This window comes from Quercus robur, chromosome 5, assembly GCF_932294415.1.
Source record: "Quercus robur chromosome 5, dhQueRobu3.1, whole genome shotgun sequence".
Classification (NCBI taxonomy): domain Eukaryota; kingdom Viridiplantae; phylum Streptophyta; class Magnoliopsida; order Fagales; family Fagaceae; genus Quercus; species Quercus robur.
The window spans coordinates 16894728-16910149 of record NC_065538.1 but is presented as its reverse complement, the minus strand read 5'-3'; the positions used below and the strand labels follow the sequence as shown (position 1 = coordinate 16910149).

Below are 15422 nucleotides of genomic sequence, written 5' to 3'. Positions count from 1 at the left end.
TTGTAACTAGATTTTCTCAAAATCAAGTTTCAATTTAAAACTCAATTTTTGGACAATCGAGTTATAGCAAACTGAAAATTAAAAAAAAAAAAAAAAAAAAATTCTGGAACTTGAGCTCCATGAACTCGAGTTTCATGCAATTTTTTAAAGTCCTATAGTGACGTTTTAAAACAAGCAAGTTTTTTTCTTAAGTCTGATCGCTCCATAGGGAGCCCTATAGTGGCGTTTGGAGAGAAACTCTTCAAACTTCTCATATATTTCTTTTTTGGGTGTAAATTTTGAAAATCTAACCGTTAAATTTCATGTTCTTTGTATTCTTAACATACATATCAAATTTCGTTCAAATCGAATATTATTTACTATTTGATCAATTAACTTATTTTTTATATACAACTTTAGATTACAAAAACTTGAAATTATAGCATTTATTTAATGACATAGCAAGTGATCTTTGATTTTCTTGAAATTTTTTAAGCATTATGGATGCAATAAGAATATGCAATCTAACGGTTAGATTTTCAAAATTCACACTCAATATAAATATATACAATGAGTTTGTAGAGTTTCTCTTCAAACTAGTTTGGAGAGAAACTTTGTTCATTAAAAATTCATTTGAATCCAATGGTGTAATTAGTTTAAAGACACCCAAAACAAAACAAAAATAAAATAAAAGAAACAAATGCTAAATAAGATACTAACAGAGAGAGAGAAACGAAGATGAAGAACAGAGGCCAAAGAAAACACAACGATAAAGAAAAGGTAAGATCGTGATAAGAGAGAGGAACTGGATCTTGAAATTTAGGGGAGAGATCTTATCTTAGGTGGGTGAAAAATTACAGTTTTCTAACTTTCTTTGCAAATAAATTTTTTTTTTTTTTTATTGTCACCCAAAAAGAATTATTTTTATTATTTAGGATTTTATTTATTTTTATTTATTTAAAGGGTTAAGGATTATGTTTGAGGGGTCAAAATTATTTTTTGAAAAATGCAACATCCATAATAATTTCACAACAATCTTACATGACAAGTTATTGACAGGTAAGAAAATAATGTCAATAGTTGGCCCAATTTAAAACCAGCAACAACCAGTAACCAATAATTCCTCGTACAATTATAATAAAAATACTGTAGATGTACATTATTTAATATTTGTTGAATCCAAATTCTTGAAATTCTCAAGTTGGATAGACAGAACAGTTTAGTTTAAAACAAATTGTTTATATAAAATATTTTTTTGCAAGAATAAAAGTCCCGGTGGTATTGTAACCACCCTCACTTAGTATTTATCTTGCTTTCATCTCTGAAATTGTAACATCATTAATGGAACAATTTCCTGGCATAATTTCAGAAACCTCTGATGATTTTTCTTGAACAATGTTGATAAGATATGCAGGTTGTTTTGGAGGATGCAGTTGAACAATTTCACTTGAAAGCATAGTTGCAACATCTAGCATGGTAGGTCTATCTGCTGCCTGGTCTTGTACACATAAAAGACCAACATGAATGCATCTCAATATTTCAGATGAAGGGGATGACTCATCTATTATTGTTGGGTCTATAAGTTCCAAACCTTTCCCTTCATTCCATAACTGCCATGCCTGATACAAGACCAGTTGTACACAAATGTCAACTATTATATTCAAAATCTTGTGTATAAATTTAGAAGAGTTAATTGAGAAACTTACATATCCTATAAGGTTGAGCGGATACTCAGAGTGATAGCAACTATTATTTTTCTTGCTGCTCACGATTTCCAATAGTAGGACTCCATAGCTAAATACATCAGTTTTTATTGAAACAATACCATTTATGGCATACTCTGGAGACATATAACCACTGAAATAATAATTGACCAATAAAATTTAGTGTATGAATAAGCACGTATACGCATACACACAAATAGAATTAAATTTTGCTTACTTGAAATGCAACTAATACTTACTATGTTCCAACAATTCTATTTGTGTTTTCTTCTAATCCTTTTAACCCAAATATTCTAGCCAAGCCAAAGTCAGAAATTTTTGGATTCATATCCTCATCAAGCAAAATATTGCTTGCTTTTAAGTCTCGGTGAATTACTCTTAGTCTTGAATATTTGTGAAGATAAAGAAGTCCTTGAGCAATGCCTTCAATGATGTTGAAGCGTTTTTTCCAATTTAATAAAGACTTCATAGTAGAATCTGACTCAAAATGGAAAATAATTGCAAGCAAATGATAAGTAATAATTGATTGCATATAATAAAAAAAAACAAATATAATAGAAAAACAAATATCCAATAAGAAAATTTTCCTGGTAATGAACATACACCCTACCAAAGAGGAAGAAGTCTAAGCTTTTGTTGGGCATGTACTCATAGATTAGAATTTTTTCTTCTTGCTCAATGCAAAGCCCTAACAGTCTTACAAGATTTGTGTGTTGGAGTTTGGCAATAAGAATAGCTTCATTCTTGAACTCTACCAATCCCTGTCTAGAACTTCTTGAGAGTCTCTTTATTGCTATTTTCTGCCCATCATATAATTCACCCTGAAAATATATTTCAATAGTGAAATCTCACAGACATTATCTTAAATCAGTTTCCATTTTTATTATTTAATTTTCTATCAAAATTTTACCTTGCCCTTGGCCAAAACTCAGTGTTGATTTGACATATTTTGTATTAGTGAGCTAGACTAGTTCTTAAGTTCAAAATTTTTACCAGAAAATTAAATAAAGAGAGCGTTGGGTCAAGGTGGTATATTTAGTTTGGAAAATAGTTAGATGGTGTAAATTCTTAGATTTCTGCATAAGCTTTGTGTATGGTTGATAATTTATAATAACATCAAAACATGTTGCCTTGATTTCAAACCTTATTTCCACTATCCATCATACCACCCATTTAAAAAACTAAAAAACTATTTAATAGTTTAATCATACACACAAATTGTGTGATGCTCGAAGAAAATGCAGGTCACATCTGCACTTACACCACAAAAAGACTAGTCAAGTTGTAATTAGGGCTCCTTGTAATCACTTGTAAATTGAAAATCTATCTTGCAAAAACTTGATATGCGACTCAGCCTATGGCCACATAACATAACCCAAAAATTCTAATCAAATCCACACAATTTGGGATATAACAATCTCCCTCACTTAAATTTTTGATGACCTTATCAAGGCCCACATTGTATTGCAATGACCCTAAGCCACATGATGTTATCAAGTTTGCTTAGTTTCTTTGATATCAAGTGTAACAACTCGAGAAAAGCACTAGCCACTCTACATTGACACTCCAAAATGGTTAGTTATGTTGCAATCAAGGTTCCAAAAACCCAAGATCCACTTTGTAAAGACCCAATATGCAACTCATCACACACCCAGAACATACAAACTTAAACAATTCAATCCAATCAAACCAGCACAATTTGGTGTATCTCTCTCTCTCTCACACACACACACATATATATATATAGAGAGAGAGAGAGAGAGAGAACCTTATAAACTGGTCCAAAACCACCTTCTCCTAATTTATTTTCAGTTGAAAAATTTCTTGTGGCAGCAGAAATGGTTTCAAAGCTGAAGATTTGCAACTCATGGCTATCTTGCCTATCATTATTTCGTTTCTTCACTTTGTCACGTACAGTGGACGATATTGCATTACCTCTAAGTTCTTGTAGAAGTATCTTTTGTTTCTTCTTTCTCTCCCCTAATTAACAAATATGCAAAATATAATTAGAAAATTTTGTGTTGCTTTATCATCAATAATATATCTAAAAAATATATGGTAAGAATATCAAATACCTTCCGCTATGTTTTTTTTCACTTTTGCATAGAATAATAAGCACAAAAAGGCGATCATGATTCCCCCTACTGCCACAATGAGCCATATCCACCACTTATTTGCTCGCCACCTGTTCGTCCTCACGTCCGTTTCGCCATCTATGATTAATCATATAAAGAAATTATGATATATGACTTCTAATACTAACATACAATTATATTTATATAGTGAAAGAATGACATGTACAACTCAAAATTTTATTCAAAAACAAACAATTATAGTAGATTGTTAAAATAATATAAAATAAAATAGCAAAATAAATTTCAAACTTATAAAAACTTAGTTGTAAAATTTTAATCCAAGTTGTATTTTTTTAAAATTTTTGAATCTTTGACAATAATGTTTGATTTGAGCAACGTGTTGATTATTTTATTTTACTTAATTACTGTGTTCTATATAACATAATGGAAAAAACAAGAGTGTAAAAATAATATTAAAAAAAAGAAGGGATTGACTTGTTGCAACTACACCATGGTACACTCATGGTCGTTCCAGAAGCTTATAAACCATGAGTGGGACGCATCTCTAACCGATGTGGGACTAGGGTGTCAAGCCAATATCGGCCAAAGTGCCTGAGGTGAAAATCCCAAACACCACACTCGGGGACGAGAACAAATCCTTGTGGGCCTGGCTCACCAAAGAAGACAAACGGCTTGCGGGGGAAAATCCCCTACAGTTGGGATTCTAGGTGCTTCGTTCTTTGAAATAGTTGAGAAAATCCCCTACCAACTATTTCAAAGAATGAAACATTTACATAATTGATGGTCATAAGCCTAAAAATTAATGCAGATTTTCAGATGATTCACAATCCACTAAAGCCAGAAAAAAAAAAAAAAAAAAAAAAAGCTTATTCAACTCTAATTAAGAAATCAACTGTCTATTTATATGTTTTTGCAATATAATTAGATTATGATCATTCAGGATAAAAAAGGAGGGATTAGAATATTTGTTGTACAATATGACATCAACGAAGGAATAGAAAAATCCAAAAATGTCTTCTTCTTCTTTTTTTTCTTCTTTTTTTTTTTTTTTTTTGTGGGGAGGGGGGGGTTCCACTACCATAACTTTTGTATTAAAATTTTTACCATAACTTTTTTTTTGTAAAATAGTTTAGCTCATCAATTAAATATTTAAATTTTAATTTTTTGTAGCATAAAATTATTCATAAAAATTGAGTTTATGGATTGAATATATATATATATATATATATATTTATATATATATATATATATATATATAAAAGATTGAGTTCAACTTATATATGGAGTAACTATGAAATTTTACACCATCTAAAAACTTTATACCGAAATTCATATTCTTAAAATCTCACAGTTTGATTACATGTTTCATACATTCTTAACATGCATGTAATATTTTGTGTCAATAAGATATTATTTACAATAGTATATATTTTGTTTAAATTGCAGCAAAAAAAATTCATGTTTTATGAGAAAGGAATCAATACCACATGAAGATAATTGATTTCATTTATCTTATGAACTTTTTAATTCCATATGTAATTTTTTAATAAATAACTTCTTAACATTAAGAAATTTATTTCTTAATATTATGAATTTAATCAGATGTTACTCTTTCATACAAAGATTGTATAAAACTCAATAGGAAATTGTCATACAATGAGAGTTTAAAGACTTCACTTTTATACTAAAAAGAAAAATAGAATTATACTTTTTATATTGGTCTTCATGACAAACCCATCATTTGTTCGCTCATGTATCCCTCAATGTTTCCGTTCAGCTTTTGATTTGTTTAGCTCAAATCAGAATAAATTTCTATTAACTTCAAACTTTTAAATACTTTAAAAAGGAAAAAAGAAAGAGAATAATTAGATGAAGGTACATACCATCTCTTGAGTTGGTTGGTTTGTCATGTTCAAACCAACGAATTACTCTGTAAAGCTCAAACGCGTTGAGGATGGGAGGATGGTAAGAACTTTCTGTTGCACTAATAACAAAACTAAATTGCCCATCGAATGTTTGATTGAGACATATGGACAGTGGCTTTAAGTAGTCAAGAGTTATAGGTTCTGAGATATAGCTTCCTCCATTCACATCAATAATGAATTCTCTTTTCTTTCCTTGCGTAAGTTTTGCAATTTCAGCAAAGTGAAAGCAAACATAAGCTTCTCCAATGTAATTGGGCGTGCCATTAAAACTTAAGGAACGATAACCACTAGATGGCTGGACAGCAGTTCTCAATACTTCTGATGGTAGTTGATAACTATCATTGTTGTTTTGTATGTCAATAACTGAGGTATTGATCGGAACTGAGTTTGGCAACGCACTAGAAGTATACCACAAGCGACCATAGACATCGTTCTTGTACCTTAGATAGGACATGGAAAAGTTGATTGTCACGTTAAAATTTCAGAGACAAGACATTTTAAAAAATAGTATTCAAATTTGACATATTATGAACAATATGTATAGGGTAAAATATATAAAACACCATGAATTTTGAGTTTATACAATAATGTCAAGTATTATCAAGTACAGTAATATCAAGTAATATCAAGACTGGGTGCGGTAGTCACTCCACAAATATAAATGCTTGTGGAGTGTGGGATATGAAGATAAAGGCTGAGGTTCAAGCCTTTAAAAGGAAACTTCACACACACACATATACTTAAATTAAGGCAGAGTAAAAAATTTATCTTGTACAAAAAAAAAAAAAATATATATATATATATATATATCTATCTATCTCAAGGCTTTTAAAACATCTAATTTGTACTTTCAATTAAATATGTGAGAGTGATGATGGAGGTGGGAAGGGGGGGCATGACCTCCGTAATTTTTTAAATTTTTACTCAATTGGCAATATAATTATATAATTATACATAATACTATAGGAAAACTTTTTTTTTTTATAGATAATTACAATATGATAACTCTGCAGCTAGAATCCTTTCCTCCCTTAGACTTCCAAGCACTGTATAGCTTTTATTTTTATCTAAACTATGTATAAGCAAACAACCAAAATGTCGTACAATATACACGTAAAAAAGAAAAGTGCCATACAATTTGCAAAGTTATCATGCATAAGTCAATTTTTATTTTTTTTTAAGTAGAGATTTTGTTCAAGTCCACTACAATGCATCAATTGTCACACCAAAATTCACATCTTATTTGAGTGTCGACTTGTAATTAGATTTCAACACTTTCACTTAGGCCTACCACAAGCACTTGCATGATACTTCAACTTATGCATCAATTATGAGTTGACACATATGGAAGACATGTGGATTGGTGTGGGTATAGGTGTCTTCAAAGAAAATTTTCTTTTAATAAGAGTTTTTTATTTATTTATTTATTTATTAATAACAGTTTTTGTTTTGAATTTGGAAAAAATCTCATATATAATTTTTTAAAAATAATTTCCACGGTCCATGCCTACTATTAACAAAAATAAAAATAAAAATAAAGGAAGAAGCTATAGCTTATTCACCTGACAACCACCTTATCAATTGTGGTGCCTAAGTTGTATCGCCAGCCATTGTTTAACGCTCCAATGTCACATGGATAAAGGGACTTGTCCAAAGGACGTAACTCCAAGGCCGAAATGAAAGGTATTCCAGATCCCGTGTTTATCAAACAGATAAATATGGTGTCAGATGAGAGAACATAAATGATATCGGGAAAATACATAAATGGAACGCTACTCATTTCCACTGTGGTCCAATAATTGTCTCCGACATATAACTCGAACGTTGGAATTTCATTCTTCTTGTCATAATTTCCATATTGGAAGATAGCTCTAATGAGATAATTGCTGCTTTTCCCTTGTTCAGGTTTGAGGGTATAACAATTATTTTTTCCTTGGGGAAAGCTTCTCAGATTTATTAATTGCTGCCCGAAATCAGTATTTGAAGAGTGGTATTCAGGGGATATGACTTTATTTATCCCAGTGTCTACAAAACCTGTATCTGACTTGTAAGATATACCAGTGTCTTCATCCAAGTAATCTTTGGTTGCCCCACAATCAATGCTTATGAATCCTAGGTTTATAATGCCAAAGAAGAGAGAGATATATAAATTTAGAACATATGGAGTACCAATCACAATACGGAAAAGTCAAGAAGAATTAGAATTTGAAATTCAAAATAATTAAATTTAAAAAAATTGCGTCAGATTATGCACCTACCCTTCCAAATGCTTTTTGCAAAAATTTGCTATCCCTTTTTAAGTTTTAAGCACGAACAAGTAAATCACAAAAGTGCCCAACCTTGGCAGAGTTGAGGGTTTTGCAGTTCTCAAATTCTGGGGAACTTGGACAGTTTTAGAGCCTATTTGGTGAGTTAGTTTGAATAATGTAATTTGAGTGTTTTTGATATACATGTGAGTAAAGAAAATGTGTGAAAATATGTCTTATGTTGTTTAAAACGTATAGTTTTGTGTTTGATTAGGGCTGCCAAACAAGCCCTTAAGCACTTAATTTTAAAAAATTATAATATTTTCATGTATATATTTTTGGGTCATGTAACCATGGTATATAATGCCTCTTACATAATATCATAGTTAAACTTAACACCATTTTATCTTTTAGGGCCACTTTATTTTCTTAAAATGATAAAGTGATTTTCGGGTTGTCATTTGTATTTTGGTTTCTGCTACACGTGTTTAGATAGATAAGAAAAGAAACTAGCAACATTTACATATATGTTCATCTTGAATAAGTACAACAGAGGTCCAAGGACAAAAACAAGACTGTACGTAGTATGTAGGCACATACTTTAAATCAATTTTTTCAAGAAAAGGGGGACGAATAAATAAAAAGTCTGTACGCACATGAATGTGAGCGCACTTTTTGCGTTGTGGCTGGTTCCAATGAAGTGAGTGTGTGTAACAGAGAGTTAGTAATTTTTTTTTTTTTAATAATTATTTTAGTGAAAAATCCAACGTATAAATAGTAAAACTTCCTAATTTTTGAAAAATTTGAAGGAAAGTACATGATAAGAAACTACTCATATTCTGCTATGTAATGGAATCTCTCTCTCTCTCTAAAAAATTAAGTACATATGTTTTGTTTACCTCCAATATTTTTTTAACTAAAATCTCTTTTTGTTTTGTTGAGAAACAGTCACATTATCCACTAACTAAATAAAATGTGAAGATTAAACCAATTCTCACTTATCATTGTATATTTAAAATAAAAAGAGATATCCAGTTAAAAAAAGGACTGAAAATAAGCTAAGCCAAACCCTTGATGCATAACTTTATCATTATTATTAAACCACTACCACTCTATTATGTAGAGTGGCTTGAAAAGAATTCTCACTTCGCAATATCTGTGGCAACAAGCAAGCATGTCTAAAGGCTACTAGGCCAGTTGCTGAAGAAAGGTTGAAAAAAAAAATGGTAGCTTTAAGATTAAGGGTCATTGTTAATGGGGTCTTTGGATTTTTATTAATGGACTATTTCTTAAAAAAAATTAATACAATTTTTATGTGAAACATAATAAGTTTTTTTTTTTTTTTTCAAAATTTTTTTAATAGTATTTCACAAACCAATGATCTTAGGAGAAGATATTTGTTAACTTTTTCCCAAAAAGATTAATAACATACCTGAAGCTTGATCAACAAGTTTTCTTCCTGCATGTTCATTACTTCCTTCAGCTAGTTTCCAGTTGTCAAGAATACCAATCACCAAAACACCGACAACCCATGCTTTTAGAACCGAAATTGATTCTAAGGCATCATCCATGCTGGTCTTTATTAATGGTGAATCATGCTCTAATCAGAAGGAAGATAAATAGCACTTTAGGACAAACGACTTCTCATCAATTTCAATTGCCAACTTTTAATCTAGCGAGGGAGATGGTCATTTTTTTTGGGAATTTGGATGGAGATATTCTTATCCACGTATCTCCCCCCTATATTCGAGAAATTATAAAGTTCTCTGGTGGACCACGTCACCTGTCCACCATTCTACTAAAAAACTCCTATTTATTTAAAATTGCTGAGTCAATAATCAGTTTCTATTTTAAAAAATTTCTAACTCCACAATTTTAAACAGATGAGAGTCTTTTAGTGGAATGGTGGACCACGTCACTTGTCCACCATGAAAACCTTATAATTTCTCCTTATATTCATCTCTCTTAGCAGTTAGCTGATTAACAAGGAAAAAAGAAACAAACAATTGATAGTAGCATTCTCATAATGTTGAGGTACGTGGTTTCCACTTATAAATTGTTACACCTTTTTTATAACTTAAAAACGTTCAGCTATAAATAAACTAAACAGATTTAGCCATTTAAAAAAAATAGGTACTATGTCCACAATATTTTTACAATATTTTCACAACAAATCATAAATGGTTAGTTGTTATTGGTTCAAATTTGAATCTAACATTAAGATTACTTTTTTGTCTCAACAATAACAACCAGTAACAACTTGCTACATATGATTTGTTGTAAAAATGTTGTAGAATGCTAGAGAGAAAACGTGAAACTGAAAGAGGTCCGTTTGGATTGAGCTTATTGTTGCTGAAACTGAAAACTGAAAACTGAAAACACTGTAACAAAATAATTTTTAAATGTGTAAATAGTACTGTGAGACCCATTTTTAATATTTTTTAATACATGAACAGTGTCAGCACAGTACATAAACAGTGAATTTACTGTTCATAACAGTAAAATTTGTCTCCCAAAAGTCAACAAATAAGGGCAAAAAAAAAAAAAAAAAAAAAAAAAGAAAAAAGAGAAAACGTGAACTAATCAAACGCGGACGCACAAAACGCCCAGCCCAAACGCCCTCATCATTTCTCTTTTAAAAAACACCAATGAGGGAGTCCGTGTGTTAATTGGTTTGTATAAATCCTAATCATTAAGATGGCAAGATTCTCTATGCGTGAGTATTTAATATTAACTTAGCATCGAATGCTAGAGAACAAAAAGAAATTTTTTTTAAAAAAAAAGTGCAAAGCAATGTGATCATAATTGAAAGCTTCTTTTCATAAAATAATAATAATAATAATAATAAACACCAATGAGGGAGTCTGTGTGTTAATTGGTTTGTATAAATCCTAATCATTAAGATGGCAAGATTCTCTATGCGTGAGTATTTAATATTAACTTAGCATCGAATGCTAGAGAACAAAAAGAAATTTTTATAAAAAAAAAAAGTGCAAAGCAATGTGATCATAATTGAAAGCTTCTTTTCATAAAATAATAATAATAATAATAACAGCAACAAAATAAAAGCTTCTGCCTTCGCAATATCTGTGGCAACAAGCAAGCATGTCTAAAAGCTACTAGGCTAGTTCATGAAGAAAGGTTGACAAAAATAAATGGTAGTTTTAAGATGTATGGGGTCTTAGGATATTTATTAATGGACTATTTAAAAAAAATAAATCTAATACAATTTTTATGTGAAATATAATAAGTTTTTTTTTTCAAAAAATATTTTTAAAAATATTTCATAAACCAATGATCTTATGATATTTGTTAACTTTTTCTCTTAAGATTAATAACATACCTGGAGCATGATCAACAACTTCTAAATTCGATACTTCTTACCTTATTTACACACAAAAGAGAAAATAAAATAAAATGAAACGAAATGAAACCCTTAAACCCTAAGGTAAGATTCTCCCTTGATGAAAATCTGCAAAAAAAAAAGGTGATTATTTATCCTAAATTTAAAATTATATAAGTATTTTTTAGGACGTTCCTCTTAATATATAGTAGTTAAAAAAAAAAAAAAAAAAAAAAAAAAAAAAAAAAAAAAAAAAAAACTTTTTTAATTAACAAAACACTATTTAAAAGATTATCTATTTTTTTATTATAAAAAAAAAAAAAAAAAAATGTTAACGAATGTCCTAAAGGACATTGGTTTAAGAACCATTTTTAAAAATATTTTATGTGAAAAATGATATAGCAATTAATTTTTTTTCCCGTGAAAGTGGTTTAAAAATTTCCTAATATGATTATTTATAATTTCTCTAAAGGCACTTGTTAACATGACTCTTAAAAAATAACTATCTATGTGTGTGTATGTGTTTTTTTTTTTTCTTTTTGGTTGAACTGTCTATTTGTGTTAATATTACTTGGTGGAGAACTGTGGGGGAAAAGTGGGCATTTGCCCATAATTTATAAACTATGCAACAAAATTCCTATGTTTTGAAACTATTTAGTAAGATGCCCCTAGTTTTGAAATTTGATTTTAACAAAATCGAGTTGTATGTAAAACTCGATATCCTCAAAATCAGGTTCTATGTATATTTTTAAGTAAAACTCAACATTAACAATGTCAAGTTCCACTTAAATTTAAGTGAAAATATTCAAACTCGACATTGCTAATATCGAGCTCTACCTGTAACTCGATTTTGTTAAAATCAAATTTAAAAAATAAGGATATTTTGCTATATAGTTTCAAAATAAGGACATGTTACTGTATAATTTACAAATTAGGGACAAATACCCATTTTTCCCAAGAACTGCGTACATGTATATCAGTCAATTTTAAATAGGACTTCCATGTCCCTAGGCAGGAGTCAACTAGACCTAAATTCAAGATCCCCATTAGGGGTGTACATGGTTCAGTTTGGTCGGTTTTGGAGAGGTTTCCTGCATCACGCTTATAGGGTGCGGTTTCACCCTATGCTTGACTGCACCTCACTTTTGGAAGATAAGAACCGATCTACACAAGGTGAGGTTAATCTTGGCAGCTCGGTGCAGTTCGTTCCGTTATATGGGCTGGACTTTTAAAAATTACTATTCTAAGTAACCTTTAACTAAAACACATAGTCATACACTAATTTTAATAACAGATTAGTAAACACTAAACAACAACCTTACACACAGCTTACTCAGTGCTAAAATCACAACAACAAGATAATCGACTAAAACCATAATAGCATGATATAATAAACTAAAATCACAACAGTATAATCAATCAATAGCATGATATAATAAACTAAAATCACAATAGTATAATCAATCAATAGGATGATCAACAAATAAATTTACAATCTTTGAACCCTTCAAACAAAACCAAACAGCATAGCAAAAAAAAAATCAAACATTAGTGAACTCAAAAAAAAAATTATAAATAGTATGAGAAAATACCCGGGAACTCTTTAAGCCTTTGAGATTTAGTCCTTTACTAGGCTAAAGCTGAATCTCTTAAATTACCCCTGAAATTACAAGAAAATAACACAAAAAAAAAATAGAATCAACAAGAAACATTCAGTGAATTCAAAATAAAACCAAAAAAATTAGGGGCTAGGGCTACCAAAGACAGAACCATATAGTGGCAGAGCCACGGTGGAGAACGGAGATGATAAGGAGACTTAGGGCGTGTTTGGATAGAACTTATTTTGCTGAAACTGAAAACTGAAAACTGAAAACACTGTAGCAAAATAATTTTTAAATGTGTGAATAGTGCTGTGGGACCCATTTTTAATGAAAAAATTGATAAAAAATAAAATTTGTGGGTCCGTGAACAGTGCAAATACATTTGCGGTTACTGTTCATTGAACAGTAACCGCAACGCAACACTCAAAACGCGTGAAAACCAAAAAAAAAAAAAAAAAAAAAAAAAAAAGAAAAAACGCAGACGTAAACGTGGAAGAAACGTGGATCCAAACATTGCCTTACTGAGAGGAAATTCTTTCTTTGTGAGAGAGAGACTGAGAATCAGGGACGAGTCTTGATGAGAGTGTGAGACTGAGAGCTTGTGTTCTTAAAGAGTAGAACGTTAGGTCATAGGTGGGACTTGGAGCCTAAGATTGAGAATATGAGAGGGAAGAACTACTGTTTGCACGGCGGGATTAGGGCATGGAAAAAAAATTATGTGACTGAGGGCAAAAGATTAGAGAAAAATGGTTAGGTGGGAATATTAACATAAAGATGATATAACATATTCCATTGTCAAATTATAAGAATAATATATAAGTTACAAAATACATTGTCAATAAGGTTTTGACAATGAAGATATATACTGATCCCCTAAATAACATCAACATAATGCATCATATCATCCAAAAGATGCATCATGTACATTGTAGTTAGTGAACAGGTGTCACCTAGCCTAAAACAGACTTGTTCAAGTTTTATAGAATTACAAAACAAAGTTACAAAGTAAAAGTGATGACTCAATCTGATCCAAGAGAAAGAATAAACCCAGTTGTACACTTAGTTATTAGAAACAAAGCAGCCACTCTTGTCAAGAAGAAATGACCATAGATATTGACTTTATAATAAATCACACACAGAGTCCCTTCAAGTGATTATAAAGGAGTGCTTCAAAATATGAAATTTCTGATAAACCATCAATATAAAGAAAAGAAGGGAGAAAAAAGCAACGAAATATTTATTATAGACTCAGCACACACAATGGCAAACAAAGTCACAAAAAGATGGGATTTTAGCATAAACCAGTACTGACCCATACAATAACCCATAACATATACCCGAATCAAAGTTTCTCAGTCCGCATTTCATCGCAGACAAAGTCGATTATTTTACAAAAACCCATCAGACACAAATTTTTTATATAACACATCAGACACAAATTCCGTCAGACACATATTTCATTATTTTACAAAACCCATCAGTGTTTAGAGAAATTGAAAAAAACATTGAAACACAAACAAAATCAAAACAGAGCACCTGAACAAAAACTTTGAAATACAAACATCGAAATTTAGAGGAATACAAAACAGAGCAAGGTGGATTTACGGAGGGATACAGAGAAAACGTGGTCACCTGGGCAGAGGTCGGAGCTGATGAACTGACTGATGTCGACGCAGGTGAGAGATGAAGGTGTCGGTGGTGCTAGATCTTTGCTTGGATGGGTTCTTCTCTCAACCGTGCCCCACGCGTGAGATTATGAGATGAACAACACCACTAGAGTTTGATATAAAGGCTGGGTCTCAGAAAAAGTCAAGGAAGTGATTTTATATTGGGTCAGAGAGGTGGGTGGGATAAGTTTATATTGGGTCAGAGAGGTGGGTGGGATAAGTGAATGGAGAGGTTGGGTTATGAGTAATCTCATATGAAGGAAGAGAAAAAATGAGAGAAAAGGCCGTGTAAATCTCTTGCTTAAGCCAGAGAGAAGCCAAAAAAAAAAAGAGAGTTCCAACGGTCTGAAATTTGATGTGACTATATACTGCACCGGGTCCCACATAGTTGAAGGTAATAACCAAAATGCTATCAAACTCTGTTTTTGAAAACTGATTGGTCCCTAAACAGTAAAAGATTTCTTGTGAAAAAACCAAAACTTTGAATTCCAGCATACGGTTTTGTCAAAAGACTCAAGAGCTCAATGAATGAGCTATGTCATTTCATGTCACAAAAATATTTTGCTTTTTGAAAATTGGTGTTAAGCGTGTCTTTTTTTTTTCAGACAGGGAAAAAGAAATATGCGTGCGAGGAGAGCAAAAGAGTCAAAAATATCAGACCTGATTACTTGTGCATCACGCTCAATCTCGTTGCTACAGACTGGCATACCCACTAATCAATGAAAAACGACAGGCACTGCAGAATGAGAATTGGTGATCACAAATGTTTCCATACAGAGGGACAGAGATTGACTGACTGATCGAGAGAAGGGATATTTCTTTCTCCTAATGAGAGACTGAG

The 15422-nt window shown here is 31.1% G+C and overlaps 1 protein-coding gene across 1 annotated transcript; it reads right to left on the bottom strand.

Moving 5' to 3' along the window:
- Positions 1-1089: 1089 nt before the first annotated feature.
- LOC126725286 (cysteine-rich receptor-like protein kinase 28) lies at positions 1090-14900 on the bottom strand. The gene is made up of 11 exons (XM_050429852.1): positions 14547-14900; positions 12906-12973; positions 9403-9570; positions 7287-7836; positions 5683-6164; positions 3779-3916; positions 3472-3683; positions 2314-2524; positions 1943-2180; positions 1686-1836; positions 1090-1598 (listed from the first exon to the last, which is right to left on the bottom strand). Exons 3-11 carry the CDS (start codon positions 9539-9541, stop codon positions 1284-1286), a joined length of 2436 nt encoding a protein of 811 aa, XP_050285809.1. The 5' UTR covers positions 9542-9570; positions 12906-12973; positions 14547-14900; the 3' UTR covers positions 1090-1283.
- Between the last annotated feature and the right edge of the window lie 522 nt (positions 14901-15422).